This window comes from Zootermopsis nevadensis, unplaced genomic scaffold (genome assembly GCF_977971745.1).
Source record: "Zootermopsis nevadensis isolate Lab colony 2312 unplaced genomic scaffold, Znev_1.0 Znev_ptg000003l, whole genome shotgun sequence".
In the NCBI taxonomy this organism is placed as follows: Eukaryota; Metazoa; Arthropoda; class Insecta; order Blattodea; family Termopsidae; genus Zootermopsis; species Zootermopsis nevadensis.
In genome coordinates, this window is record NW_028259135.1 from 10,076,102 (window position 1) to 10,100,933 (window position 24,832).

Consider the following 24,832-nt stretch of genomic DNA (forward strand, 5'->3'; position numbering starts at 1 on the left):
AAGTAACGCAGTTACACCACTGGTGTCGGGTCCCAAGCGTACTTTTCCACAATTGGTATATTATTTAGTGCGTTCATATCGCTATCGGGGATAATAAAATCTAGCTTCATATTATCAGAAACGTGGTCAGGGCTCACAGATTTTGGAATGACACCTGAAACAAAACCACAATACAACAAGATTACTTCTTCAATTCAAACTTTGCAATAAATATATTGAAATTCATATTTAATGTTCCTTCTATAAGATTTCCCTTTACTTATTATTCAGTTTTTAATGTCAGCAACAAATTACGACACTTAACTTTCATGCTATCAAGGTTTTCCTCAGTTTAGTGTTCAAATCTATCATCTCAAATAACAACCTTAAGTAGCGGCTTTACGACAGTCTCAAGTTCTGCTTATGTATGTATTAGATGCATTAAGAATTAGTCTTTTTCTATGGAATTCATCATTTAAAATTCTGCATGCATTTATCATTTCACTTATGCAAATACCCCTTTTCAACGTCAACGCAGTTTTCCCAGTGCCAGATTATTAAACACAAGAGAACAAAGAACAGCCTTGATGACGTAAACATTCGTAAGATATAAACTGGATTAAAAGCACGATACTGAAAACGCTTTGGGTCTGCACAAAGGTCATCAAATATGTAATAAGTTCAGGACTCACCGATGCCCTGTTGTAAGGCCCAGCGTAACAGAATCTGTGCGGGAGATCGACAAAGTTTCTTGGCGACTATTCCTACCGTAGCATCTTCTAACAGGCGACGATCTGAAGAGCCGCCCAGCGAGCAATAAGCTTGCAGCAAAACACCCTTATCTTGGCACAGCTTCAATAATTCGGGTTGTTTATAGTGGGGATGATATTCAACCTAGAAAAGAATTTCAACGTGGAACACGTATCTGATCACATAATGAAGAGAGTGAGGTTAGGTTAGGTTAGGTTAGGTTTGGTTTGGTTTGGTTTGGTTAGGTTAGGTTAGGTTAGGTTCATTCATAAATGCATCTTCCATGATCTTATTCCGCTTCGGACCACCGCTATATTTTCAAGTCCTCGAGATTTCAGTAAATTTTTAAATTATCACCAGCAATGGATAAATTTTGTTTTACCGCAGGCTCTGGGTGATGCCCATTCTATTCCACCTACCATAATTTATGTATATATAATTTACCTGAATTTTAAATTAATATACCTGATTAACAGCTGGAATGACACCATGAGAATTTTTAATAAGCTCCTTTAGATGCTGTACGGTGTAGTTTGATATCCCAATGGCACGCAGAACCCCTTGTCGATGCAGTGATACCAATTCATGCCAAGTGTTTGAACGAATTAACGCGTTATCAGGGCTGTGTACCGGTAATCTTGACACACCTGGCCAGTGAATCAGATATAGATCCAAATACGAAGTGCCCAGTTTCTTTAATGAATCTTTCACAGCCTTAGTAGTCGTTCCCTTTCCATGGTCGCTTGGATCTGTAAAATCAGAATTATTATGATAGGATCTAGAAATAACGCAATTAATTTCACATGCTCAAAGCCTTTAAACTTTAATGGTGATAAGATGAAACTTGTGCTTCCATTTTAAGGTGATGACATTGTGTTATAGCATTCTGGAGGCACTAGCAGTCCATCACACCGACTAAACAGCAGCTCCAGTCCTCACGCCTAATGTCTGATGGTTCATTACTTATCGCTGTCAAACTAGAAGCTAAAGAAAGTTCATGAATGGCTACTATGTTATTTTTTTTACATTAAACTAAATAATTACTTATTCTATTCCATTCAAGCTACCTATATTTAATAACACTAGTGTCATCTCCGCCTTGATCACAAATCTATCTGTTTCATTACAGATTACATGGAATAAAAAAATTATTAGTGTTATGTGTTCTCCAATTGTATAATTTTCATGCCAAGTTTTGTGAAAATCAGTCACTTGGTTTGAAAGTTGAGAAAGCGACACGCATACACGGACAGCATGGTGATCAACTCCTTAATCTAATTTTTCCTTGAGAAAGAAAAACATTTAATACAAACTTCAATTACCAAGTTTCGTTGTTAAGAATATATCCTCCCTGGAGAGGCTAAATTTGGGTAGCAGGGTCTTTAAAGCCAACCCTATCGCCTCTTCATTTCGATAAACAGCCGCTGTATCTGGAACGAACAAATGTAACTGTGTGTTTGCATAATTTGTGTTGAACACTGATTTGACAAACATCAATAATCATAATTTTGAAGTTTTCGATGCAAAAAAACCTTGCTTGAAAATTTTCAGTTATCACGCAGACATTTCCGTTCATTCAAAATTTTCCCCCTTGTGCCTCGTGTTTATGTCCAAAGTTTTTTAAACACAACACTTAAAATAAATGCGCGTAATTTTCCAAAACTACATAATACATGACAGCAATTTGGGCACAAGCACCATGAATACTGAAGCATTTGTTATTTCTGAAATGTTTGGTAGTTCCCTGTCAACACGGCATGGCATACCCTCACATTGTGGACGGAGCCTCCAGTTCTAGGGGTTAGCTGGGTAAATATTGAATAAGCAGCCGCAGACACCCAATATGGGGTGATTGCATGGTGGTTGTACCTACCAAATGCTCTGTAGCCAGCCTTCAACCCCGCCTCAATAACTCGATATATTACACTTTGTCCATGAATCCTGTATGTACCTACTGAAGAGAAAAGAATGGCACTAAATTCATATAATCTGCACGCCAAACCTGTAATCAGATAATGCAACATTTCAAGTGCCCAAGTGTTGTAATGCCACAAAAATTCAACTGCCATGCCAGAAATTCAGACATATCATAATAAACTTAACCGTGAAACCACACGACACCCACGATTATCACACTTTAACTAATTATTATTTACATAGTTAACCTTATTCTTACATCCAACCATCGGCATTTTCTGCCCCGTGTTCAACGTGAAATATTGCTTCTGTACTGCCATTGAAGAACTGCTTGAATCCTGAAAATTAGAAATTATAATTTATAATAGTCATAAAATGTACATAACCTCAAAAAATAACATCTTGCACAAAGTATATTATCCCTTGGCTGTCATAATGTGACAAGCCGACATTCAAAATTAATGTCCTCATGGTTGTTAAAAACTTTTACCAAAGTCCCCTGGTGTCTGCACATACGAGGAAAGAATAATTTCGTTGATGAAAATACGAACTTGAAGCTTCCTTTAAGGCTACATTCTTTGTTAATCCATTATAAACGTGAAATGCATTTCACGTATTGAGAAAACATTAACACACTTGTATGACCCACTTTTAAACCCAACGCAGTCTGCCTCTGATGAGTAACGGAATGATCGTCAAGATTATGAAGTATATCAGCGACAGAATTTGTCAAGCTACGTATATCTTCAGCACATGGCGTCACGTAAAATCACAGACGGCCTAAAACTAGGAAGTTCAGAGTTAATAACAAACCATTACGTGGCAATCCACAGCATCAAGCACCACCTACGATGATCCATAACTGTTAAATTTATTATTTAAAGACGGCTATCAAATGGTAAGGAAAATTATTGTACTCCATGCAACTTCCACGTAAACAAAGGAACTGCGAAACCCGTCAAAATAATTACAAGGTATAAAATTCCATGTTCCATCCTACACTTAAAAATAAAAATTCCTGCAAAATTATATTAAAAAAACAACACCGTATTAATCGGGAAACACACAAAATTATAATTTTACTCACTTTAGTATTAGAGTGAAATGATTTTGGCACTACCGGCGCTTTAGCGTTAGCAAAGACCACATTCACACTATTCTTGTCTGTCTGTTGCATCATTGACCCATACAATATCTCGGGAGTGAACAATAGGATTTTTATCGACTTTGGAATGGAGATTATGAAAACGAAGGCCACACCACATCACCCCTAATTACCAACGTGGTTCACACGCACAAAGTCGTGAGGTAGGACGACGATGAAGCCACTACAAACGATCACTTGAACATGCGCATCACTAACCTAACCTAACCTGACCTGACCGAACTTGACCATCAGTGACATCGGTCAGGGCTGCGCAATTACTAACTTGAGAACGACGTTACGGAAATTGATTAAATTTCGTTCTGACGTCATGTCATATGAGAATAAACCACACTCATTTTCTAACTTTCTAAAGTCCACAATACCAAAGCGGTGGGTGTGAAAATTCATGTGGTGAAACGATGACAGCAAATCCCGATTCCCTACGCATGCGCAACACTGACCTTTCTATACCTGTCCAATGAAGTCTTCATTCGTCCGTTTCTACAAGCCCAAGAAGTTGAAAACGACTTGACGGCTTTTCATTAAACTTCGTATGGACATTAATGCAAAAGGTTGATTTTGCAGCAGTTATATGGTTCTCAAATGGCTTTCCTCTACATACATGTCTGTGGTAACAAACTGTAGAAGACGAGAAATATTGAAACTTTAAAACATTGTGCTGAGTATTAATAAGCAGTTTCGAAAAAATCTACATAACCACCTAGTTTCCAATGTTTAACTGATGAAATTAAATATTTAATTTTACGTGGTGCAAAAAGGAGGTTTTTCTGATGATAACAATATTTTATATATTATTATTCTCACTTCGTCTTTTTCTTAATTAGGTGGAGAAGCACGTAGTTTTAAATAGTGGACAAAGCTTCCTCATATCAACAATCGGTTTCAGATAAATAACTTAATCTGTGGAGAAATTGATCACCAACCAAAGTTGTTTTTGATAACACTACATAAAATAGCTTTGGTTGAATAAACCGTACATTTGTATCGACTATAGAAATCTCCCTCGGCTCTTAAGCCCACTTACGGACGTCAGAGAATAAAATTATCATATTATAATTTCATAATTGTTTACCAGTCAGAGTCCTGCAGAAAAAAAAGAAACCAGCAACGCGTAGAGTTTACAGACGATGACATTCTTGACTGAGTCACCGACGCTGTGTATTACACTAGCTCCTCGGAATACAGATGGCAGCCGTAGCCGCCCAGCAAAACTCACGTGGCATCATATACCGAGGACGAACTGCAGGAAGTCTGCAAGTCTTTTTAATTTTTGGGGGCGATGCGAGCCGGGGAAGATTTATCGGATGATGCAGGCAGTATACAGAAATGCATGTGTAACAAAAACAACTGTGGAGACTGGTGTAGACAATTCCGCCGTGGTCGACAAGCAGTTTGGCGTGGCAATGTTCAGCGCGCGTTGCCACATCTTCGGCCAAAATTGCGTCAATCTGGGTCATATAACAGCTGACAGAACATCAGTGCACAGGAACTCTGCATTCCGTAATTCGTGACCTTGGATACACAATCTGACAGTGTTAAAATACCCCCAGGATTGAGTGTAGACCATCATTATGTTCTCTGACTCATTTCAAACCTCTTTTCAGAAAGCCACAGCCTAACGATTAGATATGCTTCGTATTTTGGGGGTCCTGGGTTCAAATATCAGCACGGAGACTACAAGGGAATCCTGTCTTGTAAGGGGGAAGGGGGTCGTAGTTTTCCACACACTCACAATGCAAACACCAGGGCAGTACCTTAAATTAATTACTTCTGCTTTATTCCATATTCTTTAATTCATACATCATCCTATCATTTGATGCTATATTATCTGATAAACACGTCCCTGAGATCGGCTATCCTCACGGGGGGGTCGTGGTTTTCCTCAGTCCCCCAGGCAACTGCCGGGATAGTACCTTAAATCACGCCACGACCACTTCCTTTCAATTCACTATTATCCTCACATTCGACGCTATATAGTCTGAGCTACTTAAAAAGCGTCGTTAAATAAACAGATAATTAGCATGACCAAGTTCACTATTTAGGAAAATCCTAATTTGTTGATCACTTGCCAACAGAACGAAACTTTGCTGTCTTCCTGATCTAAAAACAAATGTAATTAAATCGAAACAGAAGTTTAAAACTGTATTAACATAATTATAAAGTTAAAAAAAAAGGCTCATTTGAAAGTTACGTAAAACAACCTGTTGACCATGAAAGTGGTTTTACCCCCACATCATACCTCATTTGAATATGTATCCGGTACATCCGCAGTGCCTAGTAGCAGATTAAATTAATATAAATAGAAATATTTAAGAACATCAATGAAGTTGTGTCTTAGCTTCATGTAAATTCATACGAGGTGCGATCGGAAAGTTTCAAGACTGCGCGTATAAAATCCCGTACACTTATCTCAGGTATTAAATTCATCCATCACCCTCGAAGTAGTTCCCCTGGGAGTGAACACAACGATCCCAGCGCCGCTGCCAAGCCTGGAAGCATCCCTGTAAATCTTTCTTTGTCAGCCTGTCAAGCACCATCTGCGATTCTGCCTGAATCTCTTCTATCGTCTCAAATCTCCTTCCCTTTAGCTGAATTTTCATCTTTGGGAAGAGGAAGAAGTCACACGGAGCTAAGGAAGGTGCGGGATGACGGCCATGGTGTTTGAGGCCAAAAACTGCCGAACTTTGAGGGCGGTGTGCGCTGGCGCGTTGTCATGATGCAGCAGCCAGTTGTGGTTGCGCCACTTTGACGGCCGCGTCCGTCCTTTAGAATCAGCTGACAGGTCCCATAGCCTATCCCAACAATGTCGCACAAGTCGTTGATGGTACGACGTCGATCTTCGTGAATGGCCTGCCGAATCTTCGTAACATTTTCGGGCGTTGTGCTCGAAGATGGTCGTCCAGAACGCTCGTCATCATCGACAGAGGTTCGGCCATTTTTAAAACGTGAATGCCACACAAAAGTTTGTGCACGACCCATTGCGGACTCCCCAAATGCTTGCTTTAGCATTTCATAGGTTTCCGTAGCCGTTTTGGCGAGTCTTTGGCAAGAGATTCAGGCAGAATCGCAGATGGTGCTTGACAGGCTGACAAAGAAAGATTTCCAGGGATGCTTCCAGGCTTGGCAGCGGCGCTGGGATCGTTGTGTTCACTCCCAGGGGAACTACTTCGAGGGTGATGGATGAATTTAATACCTGAGATAAGTGTACGGGTTTTTATACGCGCAGTCTAGAAACTTTCCGATCGCACCTCGTATAATAACTTTTCTGTAAAATTTAAATTTAATCAAAATCCGTCCAGCTGTTTAGTAGTCGCAACATATGGACAGAACGAAACGACCTTACCTACATGCGTTCACTTTGTTCAACGAAAGCATAACAAATATATATACAGCATTTTGTCACAAAATACTGTGAATGTGAGATTTTCAGGTTCTCGAGAGCAGCCGAGCATGAAACGTTCGTAAAATTTCTTCCATATTACACGGCGCAACAATCCAAAAAGACAGCCATCTTAATACTATTAATGTTTATCACTTCCGGTAAAAAGCATGTTTTGACTACGTGAGTCAAAATCATAGAAGTTATAAGTAAGCCTTTACCCCCTAAATCTGATATCAATTCACGTTTATTTAAAACAATCTACCACAAACGGACTCTTCCTGTTATCTGTGAAATACGTTTAGCAGCGTCTGGTGCTTGCCGTGGTTAAGCATCAGCGTTACATTGTCAATTATTGACAATGTAACGCTCAGTGTAACAAATATTCTTTTTTGTCGTGTCATTGTTGAACTTTGATGTCAGATAACAAGAAAAGTCTACGAAAAAAACAAACAAAGGAGCAAAGGATTATTTACCGTATAATTTCTTCGGAAAGTTAGGTTAGCTGACGGCGTGTACGCCTTATAACTCGAGCCGAACGAACAAACAAATTCACATTCACAGTTTGCTCGCGTGGCTTAAGTCATAAGGATACAATCCTGTTTTCAATTAATGATCAGCAGCCATCCGACACGAAGACTGTTCTACTAATGGATGTACCACCGGTCTGGCTCTACTTCTCGCCACATCACGTACCACGTAAGCTACTCGCAAAGCGACAATACAGGTGGTTTAAAACAAAATATCCCGCCACCTGGATAAATATGGAAGACACATGCACAGTAAAACTGTTATGTTACGTCTTCTACTTGTAAACAACGGATCGTCAAAAACTCCCTTCATGGCTGTCAACAGATAAATTATTACTGGAATCTGAAAATCGTGCTACGTAAAAAACCTGACATCACAGCGTTCATTTTCGGAGTTAAATATAACTTAACAAAAGCATTCTACAAGCAGTAACAGAAGTTCAGGTGTTTTGATCGTGTACTAAAAGCGCAAACAAGTAGAGATAACGCTAAACCGCTAAAAAAAAGTCATGTATTGAGTTTAATGATTTTTTTTAAAGTTTTACTACTATTGATCGTCATGTTTAAGAACGTTACGCAAAACAAACGAGTTTCAAAAGAAGTTGAAACTATTTTACTTAAGAACGTTCGCAAATGTAAGTTGTTAAATTGCGACTACGAGTTTCGCCATGTCAGTCTGTCTGTCCATACCGACTCCGTAACCGCTGAACAGATTTTAATTACATTTTGAGGAGTTCCCTCAAACTTGTCGACAAATTACAATTATAGTTCAAATCCAACATCAGAAATGGACACTGGGTTGACCTTCTGCTGACGGAAGTAAACGGGCGTAGATTCGCCAGCCAGCTGTGATGACGTCATCACCCTGCCAGACTTGCGCGAGACATCGTCCACGCAAAGGTAATTTAACCCCAAACAAGCCTGAGGTTAATGGCGCCAGAATTTTTACAACAAGCTCACATATCCTAATTAATTAACCTTCCCTTACTGGTTCATTACCACTTTGATGACTATATATCAACTGCAGAGATTAATCAGGCACGACTGAGATGGATAAATTATAGAAGGGATTAGGAAGGAAGCTGTAGTGAAATATTTCAAGACGTAGTTTCCCGGTATTCACCAGAAACATCTGGGCGAGTTTCGAACCTGGTTACTCTCAAATACAAGTTTTTGTTTCCTCGTCCATGCACATGGCTGTACGGAAACATTAATTAAGGTTACGTACGAACGTACCTTCACGCAGAAAAGTGGTCTATGTGACAGAATTAAAGTTTTCAATTTCCTGTCCCATTTGAAAACTTTTTAGCGTCGTTGAGTTGAATTTCCTAGGAGTGGGATGTGTGCACTTATAAGCTTATTGGTTACTCGTATATCAAGTACACGTCTCCAGAAATTCTGCCTCACACCTGCCGTCTATTGTTTTCACAGCAGGCTGGCTATTTACCTACAACAGTCGTTCAAGGACGCTCCAGCGGTTTAATAGCTCAGACTTCCTGGTATAAGATATTTAGTGCGACAAGGAACGTAAAAGCGAAAAACTACGGATTTAAAAATTGCTCACAGAACGTTTTTCAAACTCGATAATCGTTAATCGTGAGCGTAAATGAGAATCTGTGACTTTTTTTTCTTCAATTTTCGTCAAAGAAAACATTCCACCGCCACTTCAAACTAGTCCTTTTATCATGAGTTGGCCATTATTACAAATTCCGCCATTTTGTTAAAACTACAATACAAGGAAATCCATCACGTATTCTATTATTTTGTTCATATTTTTCGACAATGAATTCTTGTTGATGAAGCATTTCCGTCTCACGGAAAACCCGATCAAAACTCATTGTCCTTTGGGCCTGGCGCAGGTGTGCGCGAATTATCGATCCGTGCCGGGGGTTCGTGGCTTCTGCCTGCGACCGTCAGTTCAGAACATCCGAGTGTCAACGCAGCGCGCACCGGCAGACAACAATGACGCATCGCGATGCTCAAGTGTCTGTAACACGATCTTCCGAGAGCGGATAACTTTTTAGAAATATTTGTGGAAAAGGAATCAGAATTCGTGGCAAAGTTGCAAAAAAAATCTGTAAGTATAAGACACTAATCACCTAGCGTTAAGTTTCAAAGCACTTACTGGGCTACAACCTTATAGAAAAAGTTGTTTCAATTTTTATTATAAAACGGATAATGGCGAACGCTGGTTAAACAATGCCTTGGCGCTGCAGTACGTTTATTATATACCAATGTCTGAAAATAACCCGTCCAAACGTAAAGTACTTAATAAAAACATTTTTTCAAAAAAAAAAGTCTAACAGTGCCCAATCAGCGGTTGACACACGGAAAGTTCTTGGACCCCGTACAGAATGACAGAAACTACTTATTTATTAAAGAATGTGTGGAAAAGTGTTTGTCTATTGTTTTCCGTGATCTTTGTTTCCTTCAACTGTTGTACTTTTTATATTTCCTCATGCACATGTAAATTATTGATCGCTTTGCCTATAAAGTTACGGGCCTTTGAGTGCTGTTCTGTCAACAATTACTTTCCGAAGAAGAAGTTAATCCACAGACAAAAAAGACAAATCGGGTTCGATTCCCGGCGGTGCCCGAATTTATAACTTGTGTTGGGCAAGGCCGTGGTCTAGGCAACACGTAGTTTTCCTCCGTGGCATCCCAACAATTACTCCATTCACACACAGAAGAAGGCAATGGCAAACCACTTCTGGATCATCTGCCAAAAACGTATATGAACAGGTCCCAGTCCGAGAAAAGGATGGAAGGATCTTGTTCATATGGACCTGTCGTCAGACAGAACACTAAATAAAATAAATATTTAAAATGAATGTTAATGCTACTCTTGTGACAACAATGGAAAGTTGCACAAAACATTAGATCGCAATTCGCTCGTTTGTTTTGTTAGTAAGAAGACAAATAATTTCGGGCCATTAACTACATCTTTTTTTTTAAAAAAAAAAGACGCGACAGATATAACGACAATGCCCAACTCTAATATTTAAGGTCTCCTTCACTAACTTTTTAGGAACAATGTGAGTCTCTTGATTAAACTACAAGGCGTCGTTGTTTTCTGACAGAGAAGCTGAGAGAGAAATGACTGATAAAGACGCAGAAGGCATTTCAACACGGACTTCCGCCTTCAGCGAAGGAGTTGCAAACAATTTTGTAAAAATGCGTGAGAACGCATTTAAACGAAACAAATCTCTGCTGAAGGTAAGGTCAGACGCGAAATCTACAAAAAAACATAATTACTTTAATATATTACTAATATAATTAAAATAAAGCAGAATCTTTCATGGCCAGGAAATTCTACGCCTTGTATGAAACCCCGAATGTTCATTACCGTGTTCACAACAGCCCGCCAGTGTTCCCTGTTCTGAAATCCAGCTTATATATTTACACCAACTTTTTTTCAAGATTCAATCATTGATTTCCTCCCTTAGGGTCTCCGATTAAAATTGTACGCGCATTTCTCATAGCTCCCATCCGTGCTACATGCTCAGTCCATCCCATCCTACTTCATCTGATCACCAGACTGCACCGTGGAATTTAAAATCGCCAACGACAGCTTGTTTAATGCTCCTGATAAATCAATACCAGGAGATTATTTGCAGCAATTGCGTTATATTTCCACATAAAATTTATAGTTCGTGTTTCTAAATGAATAAACAACCTCGACCCTCAATTAGCACATATTTTAACACGTGTAACGTGCACAGAACCAGGAAGGAGCGAGCAGAAAGAACATACGAACAGCCAACAAAAACTTCCGAGACTCGTATCGCAAAAATCAAAATCAAAATCATGTTCAACAATTTTCAAGATATTTGTGAACTACATGACAACCCCCCCCCCCCACCCACCCAAATGACAGGATACCAAGTTGTAAATTCCTGTCTTTACACCATCATGAGTTGACGAACGTCGTAACAGATTGCATCTTCATTTTAGGAACTAGAAGTTGAGTCAGCCAAACTTCGATCAAGGACCTACTTCTGCCCCACAGAACTACAGCTGAACAAACTCAAGGCAAAATACGAAGACGACATGAGAACCAAAATAAAATAAAACAATCTTTTTAGCCATGTAATTACCATCAGCATATTTCATAACCTACTCAACATTTTACGAACGTGTAATACAAAGGCCATTGGTTACCTAAGTTGGAGCGCTGGTGTCAGTCTATGACCATTAAATCGAATGGCGATTATCATTAGTTCCATTTTTCGCCACACAACCATTAAAGTTTGTCGCGATATACCTTACATAACCTCTTTTCTCCTCGCTTAAATGCTTTAACACTCAGAAAAAGGCTACGATGGGTTGATCCCTGTTAAAAGAAGTCCTATCAAATGCTTAAATGATTCACATTCTCAGAAGAAGCCAGGTTATAGAACCTGAAACTTGAACAACAATAGAAACTCAAGATGCGTAGTTTAGACCGAAAATTTTTTCGTTTAAAAGAGCAAACACGCACAAAGAAACAAGTTCTGGGAAGAACATACTCTGGAAGTTCGCACTGCCGCCATGTTAATTTTAATGACAGGAAGACGATAATAAAAAAAATGTGGACTGGTCTTTTGTGGCGTTATGCTGATACCAAGCGAGTTATTCGAATAGAGTAGGAAGGGGAATGGCAAATACGCCAACACACGCCTGTCACATCTTAAATGACTCAGCTTTTAAAAATGCGTTATCACCATGAATCACTATCAGTATCCGTTAACGACAGCATTCCCAAGTTACGTAATCGGCCAACAATGCGAATAAAAATAAAAGTAAGCGCACGACACTTTTTAGAGCAGAAATACGTTGTTGAACCTATCCGATTACCCAACTCACCTATCTCTCAAGGCTAAAGTCCAAACAAAATCATTTTAAAATAAACACGAAGCAATACATCGAAGTCACGTTATCATGCCTCCACGTGTACGCTTTGAGACTTATAAACAAATTAATCAATTGCCATAAAATCTGGTATGACCCCACAAGTATCCAACCCAAATCCTTACCCCCATTTTTTTAAGATCCCTTTTAATATTATCCTTCCACGATACCTAAGTGAGCACATGATCTGGCGTTGATCGCGATAGAAGATTTTGTGCACAAAAAGGCTTATTTTTAGTAAATGAAACAAACAAGTGAGTTGCAACCTTTCTGGGGACAATTCAAATTTGCCCCCGGAATTTTCATTGTGTCTTGACGTCTCCACTGCCCAGGAACCCATAAAAATTCTATCCTGTAGGGACACGTGTGTGTACGTAGGACGTGCGTGTATCGATAAAACTGCCCAACATACAACGGGTAAGGGAATTAATAATAGCTTGCTGCGATGAAAATTCCTATTCAAATTTGAAATGCTTTGGTAATTAATAATAATAATATATGGCATGTGGAGTGTGGCTGTTACCGGAGTAATTCCTCCGACCAAAGTCGCGATGAAAGTAATAAAAGTGCATCTTACATTGTCAAGGAAAGTTCACGAACTGCACACCAGTAGATGATGATCTCGGCAGCGGATGCTAGTCCACCACTGGATTTTTCATTCCGAAACCTCACTGTCGTGGAGGACCTCGGTGGGGCAAAACCAAGACGTGGTGTAAAACGGTACCGAAAATCTGCGTCAGGTCTCTACAACTGTCATTCTATCCGTATCAACAATAACCAGCTGATGTCAATCCGAGGGATATACGCAACAATCTACCAGGTTTGGATATCCACCGGCTTTACAGTGAAATACGAGATTAAGACTTAGGAAGTATGTTGCTATTATTCCAATACGAGGTTAAGACTTAGGAAGTATGTTGCTATTATTCCAATACGAGGTTAAGACTTAGGAAGTATGTTGCTATTATTCCAATACGAGGTTAAGACTTAGGAAGTATGTTGCTATTATTCCTTTAAAAATAATGCTCAAAAAAAAGAAGACAAAAAAAGTGCGATAGTCGTGCTGAAAGTGAGTGACAGCTAACACATCACATTGTTGGATGAAATTTATAACCTATATTACGAATGCACAGAACGGAATAATTTTCTTTTGTTAGACGTGACATACATCTTACATTATGAATGTACAGAATGGAATAAAATATAATTTATTTACATTCCACAGATCCTTAATAGTCCTAAACCAAGAATGTAGCACACGTCATAGCACAAAGACAATACGTCTTTCTAATAAAAATATAAATTACAGAATACACATTTCTGCGTTCGAAAGTTTTAGCCCTTTACTAATTTTCTGTGCAATAAACCTAGAGCAGCAGAAATTACGATAAACATTTCTCTTGTCTTTCTGTGTCGATCCCCCCCAACACTAAATTGAACAGAAATTCATAATGGTCACATCTGCTATGCGTTGTGTCCAAATATTGCATAAAAACACAAAACTCTAAAAAAACAAGTTGAGAAACCCTGCTATAACGTGGGTTTTTATACATGTATGCGTTTAGTAAAACAGTTGTCATATGTACGTACTCTGCTTTCGCTTTGTGGCATTGCAGATAGTGGAGAGGCCTGAACAATTAACGTGGCTCGATCTGTCCTTCAACAAGCTAACGTCCCTTTCTGCAGAGTTGGTTGAACTCTCCGGCTTGAAAATTATGTACCTACATGGGAACCTCCTTACTGAACTTGGCAAAGTTCTACAAACATTAAAAAATCTCTCGCAACTCTACAGCCTTACACTGCATGGAAATCCTCTGGAAGAACATAAGAAGTACCGAACTAGAATTCTGAGCACTTTACCACAGCTACGATCCCTGGACTTCACCAATGTAACAGTGTCTGAAAAACTGCATCTGAAGAACAAGGTTAAGAAGACGGTCTCCTCCAAAACGTAATATTTTTCTTTATTCATACACGGTCCTACTAGTTCTTGACTTCGGCACTAGATGGTGTCCCAAGCATGCTTTAGCGCCAGGGAAAGGACCCCTCAGTACCCACTAGATGGGCCCCGGAACCAATCTGGACACACAGGCTAGAAGAAAAATACCCTTCCCCCGGTCAGGGATCGAACCCTGGTAGTCCAGTCTTAAGTCGGACTATACACTGACTGAGCTAACCTCGCTCATACTGTTTCAAACAGATTATATAAACAGACGATTACTTGGAAACTATTTTACAGTTAGTTCATACAGAAATCTTTGGTACATGTAAGATACGAACTGTTGCTTCAAGTATACTGATAACAGAAAATTACGGACCAAAGGAGCATCGAGAGATCACAGGTTAAAACCCCACCTAAGATACGAATTAATGCATGTCACCAGAGATAAAAATAAATGAATGTCATTCATTACTGAAGATATACGAGCTATACCAATATGATACTGTTAAGAACCTTTAAATTTTTCCTCGCGTCATCCGCTTAAGAATCATATGGGCTGACGTGTATAACCTTACTTTCTTTGTTTAAATAATAAATAGTAAGAGAAAAAAGATAGAAATGTCATTGTTAAATGGCACATAAACGTGACAATTGACAGTTGATATGCATTTTAACAATGTCATGTGGGAAAAGAATAATGAGGTTAAAAATCATAAACACAACAATGATTATACACGTGTAATAAACAAAATTACATCTGTTACTACAGGACTGTCTAACAGACAATGTAACTCATTTTAATAATTAGGCAAATAATCACAAATATTCAGATTTAATAAATAAGAAAACCATTTAACTTGTAGGCCCACACATTGTTCACTTTCTTAATACTATTATGAAAGTTGTTAGTTAACATTGTATCACAACTGTTTGATATAGTGCCAGCACCACTTATTGTTATCATGAACATAAAGCTAGTAATAAGGAACTGTTAAAGATGATATTGGACAATGTACTACAAACTATCATCATTCAACAATACAATAACTACACACGATCAACAATATGGAACCTACGTCACATTTATCCATTTCAATACAACAATATGAGGCAGCAACAGAGGGACTAGAAACCCAGCTGTTCTATCGCAAGCGTAATTTTTTTTTTTTTAAAAATTTTGACTTATAAAAATAAAATGTTTAAGACGAGTGCAAACATTTTTAAAAAAACTTCCTCGTACGAAATATAATTTAAGGCATCTTCAAGATTTCCAGACATTTGTTTACTTGTAAAATGCCTTTAGTATATAATCTAGGGAAGATGTCAAAATTTTGCAACCTAACAATGCTGTAGCGTTGACAGGTTATGTTAACAACAGAACACACCTCTTGGAAGGAACAACTATTTAATAATATTATGTTTAACAATAAAGTAAAGAGACTGATTTTTTGTTCATGTGGTGGTACATGTAATGCTCGTTCAAATTATCACTTTAATTTCTTTTAATAGCAGTTTTTTGTTTATGTTAAGAAAGAAGACAAAGAAACTGGTGAAAAATACTGGCGACGCAGAATCCTAGAAGTCTGTGGTGCTGGAATAATGTGTATAACATCAAGAATAATTTCAGATGTTGAAAAAGTTATTTAAACTATTGACAGATAATTTTAACGAGGCTGTCTGTAAGTCGGCGCACGGAATGAAAGAAGACAGATTTCTGGAAGTGAATTTAACCGAAAATACGAACTTGATGAAAGCGTTTGCAAAAACGATGCCAAAATATCTCAGTACGAGCAAACGAACAGACAAGGAAAGAATCCATACGGACGTTTCAGAAATGATTCTGTAGAAACTTAAGCTTTTGTAAATCCATGATACATCCTAGGTCTTCCAGTATGAAACACGAAAACAAAATTACCGTGTCTCTGATGCAAACATTCCGAGTATCTCATCGCATGTAAAGGATAAAAAGCTCTTTCGGAAACTGAAAATTCCACTGAATGTACCTAATTTCAAATCTTCTGAAGATTTTCACAGCAATATGACAACAACATTGACAGATCTTTCAGTAATGTTTCAAGGCACTGAGATAAGGTCTGAAGAAAAGCAGTGATTAAATAAAATAGTTTATATAGAATCAGTCTGATTATTTTATTGCATAACCTCAAGATTCACAGCCACAAATTCCAATACCCATCATTAAACATTATCCTGGGCTCCTTGAACCAAGTTAACATACAACCATTTTCCATAAAATGTTAACCATCTCTCTCTTGGCCCTACAAGAGACCAATTCCCAAAATTCTGTATGTACTTATTGTTTCACAAAAATGTCACCCCCGCCCCTGATAAAACTACCATGAACAGTTTATCTGTACAAACGATTAAGTTCCTCGTCTTTATGCCATCTTCGTTTTCCAATTCAGCTCTCACAAATACAAAAATTTGTCAGTATTATTTTCTACTTTTATAGCAAAATAAAATACACATACAACAAAAAGACCAGATGATTTGGAGGGTAGTAGCTATGTTGGTAATACTGATGAAAGAAAGATGACCATAATAAGGTCTTAAATAATTATTATGTTCATGCAGTTTCACAAAAATCTTTCGCTCAAAGCCTGCGTAATACTGACGTTCGTCGAATCTGAAGGCAGGCAGATTTGCAAATAACAATTAAGGAATTCCATTCCTTTACAAATCTAAAAATTATCTTCTTCCTTGGCTCTACAACCCAGTGTTGGTCTTTGCCGCCTCCCTTTCGGAGGTTTCCTAGTCTATCGAACGTGCATTTGTAAGTAGTTAGTGATCAGCCCACTGCCTCTGCACAATTTCTACTCAATCTTGATTTGTCTGCTAGAGCCATCTAGCAGTGAATCAGGAGAGACTTGAGTGAGAAGTGGCCCCTGAATTTTGCTTATGATTGGAAAATGAACACCATAATTCCTTTTCATGTAATCAATGGCCACACTTCACCCCCAGGAAAGGACCCTGTTACCAATTGGACAGGAGGCTGGGTGGGCCCTAGAACCTGTTTGGACGTAGAAGCTAGAGTAAATATCCTGTCCCCGTCGGGGATCAAACCCTGGCTGTCCAGCCCGTAGCCAGTCACTGTACTGACTATTCACAAATAATTCACAGATTCAGCAATAAAATCACAACTTCCTGTATTAAAGGGGGAAACGTCAGATAAGATAACATAGTCTGAATATAAAATTGTTTCTGATTTAAGTCCACCCAATCCAGCCACACTAATACAACCCCCCCCCCCCCCCCCAAATTCTGTCTCTTCCTTGTAGTCATATGCATCTACAATAAATTGTACAATTTTAATTTGGTCTAAGACGCAATAACGGCCCATTTCCTAGCAGATAAATATTATATATGTAGCCAGTATGGGCACGTTTATTTCTGGCGTACGCATATTATGATTTTAAAAACTTTACAATAATTGGACATATACTTTCTGGATTATTTAAGTGCAGAAAATGTGTTCCTTCCACTTCGTAGAACTCCAGCTTCTTAGCTGATTTTCTAATTTTGTCAAGTACGATGTGATAATTTTCTGCAGGATCAAATTTCATTCCTGGTTTACCCCTGATATTCAAGACTTCACATGTAATCTTTGATGCATACTCCAAAGTCATGTCGATCGATAGGAAACCTAGGATTCCATACTTGAGACGAGAATCCCGTGAAAAACGGAAGACATCGCCCTTCACGTCGCAATCACCGGAGGCCAGAGGCTTTGCGCCACGTTTCATCATTATTTCACAAGACTCCTTCGTGAGGGCACCTTTATAAGCTTCCAACATAAGTCTCAGCATTTCATCGCGTGTGTACGAAGGGGCAGTATCTTCAGCAAAGTTTTCATACAACAGAAATTGATCAACGATACCACCCGTTTGCTGTACAAAGTAGGGGACGGACCTGACAGATGGACCGGCAATGTCAATACACATGAGTTTCTCGATGTCTTGTGGGAATGTCGCGGCATACAAGAAACCTATCGTTCCACCCAAGGAATGCCCCAGAATTGTAACCTTCTCCCAACCGTAATGTTTCACTATTCGTCGAATCACCACTAGTCCATCCCACCATAAGTAATAAAACTGTCCTTTGGGATAATGCGAAGAAAATCCATGTCCAGGAAGATCAATGCATAATACTGGCGTGTGCAAAGATAATAGAGGTGCCAATGTGTCAAATGTTCCAGCATTATCTTGCCAACCATGTAGCGCCAATATGGGCTGTTTGTCATGAGAACCCCACCATTTACCTGAGTGATGGGAAAAAACAAAAGATTTTGCAATACCAAACATTGGTACAATAATCATTAAATAACCAATAATAAAATATAGCCACAAATACTGTCAAATGTCAGGAAGTATTATTTCATCGTGTCTTGATCCTACTTCATATCAATTAGTTAAGAATGAAATCTTAAGAAATGACCTTGAACATTGCCAAGAGCAGACATTGGTGAAATTTGGACTTGGCAAATGATCCACAATATAATCACGTCAACTGTATAAGTAAGGGCATCACATATGATAAAGTAACAGATAGAATTATGCTCAGAACATGAAAACATTTTATATAAATAGTCTTTGGTAGTTGCTGTAAGGCGTACACAGATGTTAAAACTTTGCTGTCTTCCAAAAGTTTTTCTCATGTAATGCCACGATAAATTTATCTAAGGAGTCGTCTTCTGCCATTTACTGACCGACACAATAAAGATACCTGATTGTTTTTTATAAAAACATATAATTTACTAAAGATCTCCCTCATTTACTTAAAAACTGCAATAAGCATACAGCGTAAGGATATTTCAGCATAAAGAAACATTCATTATTCATTAAGGATTCATTTAAAGGAGCCTGAATGAGTTTCACTGAATTTTATTGAGCCCACTTACAAAAATAAAGTGGGGTCGGATGACAAAGCAGAGGAACTAGTTATTTGCATGAAATGATAATTATATTTTAAAATATCTTTAGTTTCTCTTTCCTAAATTTTAAGGTACACTTACAATTACTTTATACACAATCTAATAATTAACACATAACTGATGACAGTACGTTAATAAAGAAACACACATCCTTAGCTTCAGCCTATGAAGAATCTATGGAATTTAAATAAATTCAATTCAATTTTATTCAGTGTAAATATCTGCTTTGTGGACTGGGTTATGAGTGTATCAAATGATGTCAGATGTGAGAAGAGGATTATCTATAGTGAATTAGTAATTTCATGGAACTACATTAGAATCCAACACAAGAACTGAGAAAACCCAGGAAACTTCAGTCAGGACAGCTGATACCTTGACACAGTGTCTCCCAAATGTATGAACTGAATCACAACAGCTGACTTGTTAAACGCCTGCTAACATTACTCACCGAATAAACTGTATATTATTACAGAAAAAATAGAATCTGTAATATTTCACCTAAAAATATCCTTCTTACCACTAACATGACCCCAAGGAACAGGAATTTTCACTTCTAACACACGTTCCATATTTATACAGACACCTACAAAAAAAATAAAAACATTAATATAGTTTGTGATGTTTGGTTGGTCACAATAAAATTTGAGATTAAAACACAGAGGAAGTGATGGGAAAACCTATCAGATGGAATGAGTGAGAAGTGGTTAAAATTAGCGTCAAATTAAGAACCTACAGAGCATGGAGTTAGACAACGATGAACGAGTTTCTGGAAATGTTTTAAAGTGAATAAATTAAAAACTGCTGGGCAGTCTTAAAATGGAGTGAAATATACAGTTTAGTTTTAAGGATAATGTATTAGGCCTCTGACAGAAGCATCATTTATTACAATATAACTCGCGTGTTGTAACACGCACAGAAATTTAAAGTTACCTTCAACACCGTGCTTTACTACCGGTGCTATCAACAGTATTATCTAATTTTATAACCTTTTAATCAACATATAAGTTGGTCAATGCAACCTCTTACTCCGTACGAGAACTAGAATGAATCTTATGATGAAACAACCCAACACAGTTAACCAACCTTCTTTATACACAGATCAAACACTAAATATCACAAACTACCTTTCCCAAGTGCAGACCTTGTGTGAATGACTTGCTCGGTTCGAAATATTACGTAATTGTAACTAGCCAATGCAGCCAATAAACTAGCCAGTCCCTAGCATGGATTAATACCAACCTAACGCGCTAAGGTAAAAATTTAAACCCATAAGCGAGAGCGAAAAGGTAGCATGTGCGTTTGATGGGACATACACGCAAAAATTTGGTCGGAAAGCCTGAAAGTAATAAACTACTTGCGAGACCAAAGCGTTGATGAGCGTAGAAAACAAAGATTAATTTTAGGGTAAAAGCACGGAGAACTTGTGCTAACGTGGATAAATCTTTGGGTTCCAGAAACTTCTTGATTATCCTCACATCTATTTGATTCTCGGAAACTTATTCGTTTCTTGGATTCGGGTTCGTTACTTCTTTCCGCAACTATTTAATTTTAAGGAAATTTCGAGAATCGTTTTCCGTAGTCCTTTCGAACAAGTGTGAAAAAAACGAAAACAAAGTGGAGTGACACCCATGTGTCCCTGTTCCATACAAAAATCCAGAGAATATTCTTCGTAGTGCACGTTTGTGGCATCTGTCGGTAGTTATATGAACTACAAAATCTGATGCCTCATTGGCGCCAATAGATGCCACTGATGAAAATTTTAATTGAAGGAATATAATTATTGAAATTGTTTACAATAGTTTTTAAGGACGTGGTATACATAACTTTAATTATATGTAGTATATAGTTTTATAACAATAGATTTAAAAAATAAGCCCACACGCTTCTGGAATTAAGTATTGTATAATATGTTTGGGCTGGTGCACCATTAATGGATGACACAGTACCGTCTTCAAGTAGGACTTTACCGTCACACGCGTATTGTTTTTTTCAGTCTAAACGTTAAAAAAAACAACGAATTTTTGGGAAGGAGTTTCTGCTCCAATTTTTGCGTTGTTATATTAGTACATATATTGTTTCGTTTTAATAAACATTTGACTTACGTTGCATAAGTCATAAGATCCAATTGTTTCAACACAGCGTGTTCAACCCACTGAGACTACGTTACAAACTATAATTAAACAAAAATTGTAATTAAGAAAATAGACGCATAATCATTACCTGTGCTGTTGGTTTTCATGACTTCTCTTCTATCACACACACGGTTTAATTATTTAACCGATAAGGCGTATATTAATTAATCGCTCGCTGATCATGGATGGCGTATAACTGAGAGTACCATTTGTTCATTGGAGTTGCCCACTTTAAAAAGTACAACTCAATGACATTTGAAATATCACAATTATAAGCCATCTAGTACCAAAAATGAAAACGCAGAAGATATGTGGAAGGCATAATTCTCAAGTGTCGTAACAACACCAACCGATTGTCTTCTTCTTTTAAAGTCGACAACTTCTGTCGAAATCGCAACTCAGATTTCTCGTGTTGTAATTAAAAGATAAAACGTCGAAAGCCCAGGACAATCAATGGCGTTCCTCTCACTTACCTTGATGCTTCGCCAAGAAAACTCATCACTCCAGCAAGAAAAAGGCTTCACGATTGGCGACAATTCAAATTCAAATTAATTTCTCAAACAAAATGTAGAATTACGTCAGCAAAGTTTTCGTTCATACAAAATCTTGACACCGATTTCGCAGATTTTACTGGCACGTGGAACCTAAAACGTAAATGTGATTGATCACCGAACTTACAAAGTTCGATCACTTTTCATCATCCGTTCAAGTACCAAGTTACTGCAGTTTAATATTCGATGTCTCTCTAACGATGAATCTTTGCTCATTTTATAACTGAATACACAATATATTAATACAGAGACAAACAATATTTAACTCTAGTATTCCTGATATATTTATAGATTCAGATACATCTTTCAGCACTGAGGCGAAAGACAGACAAAAACAAAAATGTTATAATTTATTGTTGATTGAATCTTTGTCCCTGCAATGCGAGTTATTAACAGGCAGAGAATACAAAAGTTCTCTCTCTCTCTCTCCTTCTCGCATTGATTTCATTGGTCGTGCCGACTGAACCTGTCAAGTTTTGCACCCTGTGTTAAAAAAAGACAAAGAAACACTTAAGACTAAACCCTCCTAACTGAACGTCCATTAAGCCACTGGACACAAAAGTTAAGTTCACAACACCTAACCAAAACCCTAACGGGGAGGGCGGGAGGACACCTTACAAACTATACAAAAACATATAAAATGCACAGGGTTGCCAACTTGACCTTAACCTAACATGCCCTATGTCATGGCGACTACCGCATCAAATACAGAGTTGCCTGGCACGGTGCGATGAGATTATCATGACAGCCTGTGGCCGGACTCACATGATAAGACCGTGCCGATGCTATGGCGTACCTGATTTGCTGCAAGTACCCAGCCCGTCCTCCAGCGGATGGGTCCTCAACCGCTAAGAGTTCGGGCGACACTATTTCTTTTGTTTCAACGTTACGTTTTGCGCGTAGCTCCTCTAGCCATGGTCCCTGGTTCAAAGTCTCCCTAAGACGCACGCTTCTGCTCCCATGTGTCACAAAACCTTCAGAGATGTTACAATCACATATTCACGCACACAAAAATCACAGCACAACACTTTATATATGGGGCCGTTAAAGACGAAAACGGGAACTTTACACCCCTAGAATTCTGAACCACTAACATTTATAACACTTTAGAATCCTTGCGTGTTAGTTTATAACACTGCATAATATTTTACGCCCGTTAAATTCGTAACCAAAATGTCGTTAGTAGTGTAATTAACATGACATTAAGTTTGTGGAAAAACAAGTTTGTCTCTATTCAGTCCCGCCAACACACGATTTAGGTCGAGCGAAATAACACTCGCGAACCTGTCTGTCAGAGAGAAAAATCTGCCTGTTATTTTGTAATTATTCGACTCCAGAGTGTCATCACATTTTATAGTTGGTGATATAAACAAGTTTGTTTGTCGAAAAGTCTTAAATTTATTGAATTATGGAAGACTTTTGGTGTTATGTCCTAATGCAGTTTGGTGGCGTGCACCAGTTCAGTACGCAAGTCCTAAATACTCGACAACTAGCAAACTAGATTCTGTACTAAAATTTGAGGTTCTTAAAGCGCTTACTTTCCGCACGTTTTGACTACTTTCAATTGAATTAATGTGAAATCACAACTAGTTGCAAGTCTTCTCGTTTCTGAAACTTTCGATACTTATAGATGTTCTACCACTTGTACTACATACACAAGATATAAACAAATCTGACAGACACGCAAACTTCAGGCCGCCCAGTACGACGACTCAACTGCGATTGGGCGGAAGTGAAGTCGTATTATTAAAAAGGGCCTTACAACCGAAAGATGTCACACTCATCACCTATTTACAATGGTTGCTCCTAGAAAGTAATATAGTCTTCGTGTTCAGAGATGCAAATAATACACCACAACGCGGAAGACGTCCCTGAATTTCGGGCACAGTCCCATTTTTCCCCCCCATATTTTAAAATTCGATAAATATACAGCAATAAAGATTATTATTTGGTTACATTTGATTCTATTCTACATAAAGAACACAGGCGCTGGGTAGACTTTCTGGGCTTGACACCATCTAAGTAGCTCCAGCACGCGCCTCTTTATTAACAAAGTGCCCAGAGCCATAATACGTCATAACTGTTACCAACAATGTAACAAAAATTTCCCTACCTGATATTGTAATAAATCCTTTTGTAATATGCTTTGGTCATTCCCCCAGGATTTTCTGCAGATTTGGAGCGTCATGTAGTTCTGAAAAACAATTTGCACCTTCTGTATAGGGACATGGAAGTGAACATCCATTCATTCTAAACCTCAGAACCATACATGTAGCCCCTCATTGGAGAGTCCCATACTTGGCATAAATGGGAAGATGAAGAGAAAATATCAAGTTTGTTGGCAATCGAATCCAGCCCCAAAGACAGTCAATTTACTGACAGTTATCAGAGTTAATATTTTTTGGCTGATGTAATGAATGTGGTTGAGGTGGGCACAGCGAACTGTATGCATCAGAGAGAAATAAATCTACACAAAACAATGATAAACATTTCTGTGACAGAGACCAAATGGGAGTCTCAAAGGATAATACATTAAAATTAAAGATGTCTCGTTAATTTGTTCTCACCCTGACTATTGTTTTTTAAACAAAGTTCAGCTCATAAACAAAAGCAAAAGTTTTACCAGATGCTTTGAACTACAATCAG

At 38.2% G+C, this 24,832-nt stretch overlaps 3 protein-coding genes across 31 annotated transcripts; 1 reads left to right on the forward strand and 2 right to left on the reverse strand.

Annotated features, from left to right (window-relative positions):
* Nucleotides 1-11: 11 nt before the first annotated feature.
* LOC110836223 (uncharacterized) lies at nt 12-23,879 on the reverse strand. 15 transcript variants are annotated; one of them, XM_022077185.2, is made up of 7 exons: nt 23,077-23,877; nt 2,906-2,984; nt 2,603-2,683; nt 2,052-2,159; nt 1,195-1,478; nt 672-873; nt 12-154 (listed from the first exon to the last, which is right to left on the reverse strand). In XM_022077185.2, exons 2-7 carry the CDS (start codon nt 2,964-2,966, stop codon nt 12-14), a joined length of 879 nt encoding a protein of 292 aa, XP_021932877.1. In that variant the 5' UTR covers nt 2,967-2,984; nt 23,077-23,877. The 15 variants fall into 15 exon arrangements, with proteins under 15 accessions (XP_021932877.1, XP_021932878.1, XP_021932876.1 ...); XM_022077186.2 differs by lacking the exon at nt 23,077-23,877 and adding an exon at nt 22,983-23,004; XM_022077184.2 differs by lacking the exon at nt 23,077-23,877 and adding an exon at nt 7,670-7,852.
* LOC110836229 (leucine-rich repeat-containing protein 51) lies at nt 8,106-15,720 on the forward strand. Of its 8 annotated transcripts, none has more exons than XM_087342465.1 (5): nt 8,108-8,623; nt 9,583-9,800; nt 10,804-10,939; nt 13,200-13,433; nt 14,230-15,720. In XM_087342465.1, exons 4-5 carry the CDS (start codon nt 13,227-13,229, stop codon nt 14,566-14,568), a joined length of 546 nt encoding a protein of 181 aa, XP_087198591.1. In that variant the 5' UTR covers nt 8,108-8,623; nt 9,583-9,800; nt 10,804-10,939; nt 13,200-13,226; the 3' UTR covers nt 14,569-15,720. The 8 variants fall into 8 exon arrangements, 7 of the variants coding, with proteins under 7 accessions (XP_021932910.2, XP_087198591.1, XP_087198596.1 ...); XM_087342466.1 differs by lacking the exon at nt 8,108-8,623 and adding an exon at nt 8,958-9,222; XM_087342467.1 differs by lacking the exon at nt 8,108-8,623 and adding an exon at nt 9,256-9,473.
* LOC110836225 (putative serine hydrolase) lies at nt 15,279-20,687 on the reverse strand. 8 transcript variants are annotated; one of them, XM_022077206.2, is made up of 3 exons: nt 20,628-20,687; nt 20,021-20,086; nt 15,279-18,831 (listed from the first exon to the last, which is right to left on the reverse strand). In XM_022077206.2, the coding sequence occupies exons 2-3, from the start codon at nt 20,070-20,072 to the stop codon at nt 17,978-17,980; spliced, it is 906 nt and encodes a 301-aa protein (XP_021932898.1). In that variant the 5' UTR covers nt 20,073-20,086; nt 20,628-20,687; the 3' UTR covers nt 15,279-17,977. The 8 variants fall into 8 exon arrangements, with proteins under 8 accessions (XP_021932898.1, XP_087198586.1, XP_021932890.1 ...); XM_087342460.1 differs by having other exon boundaries at nt 20,645-20,669; XM_022077198.2 differs by having other exon boundaries at nt 20,587-20,665.
* Nucleotides 23,880-24,832: the final 953 nt, after the last annotated feature.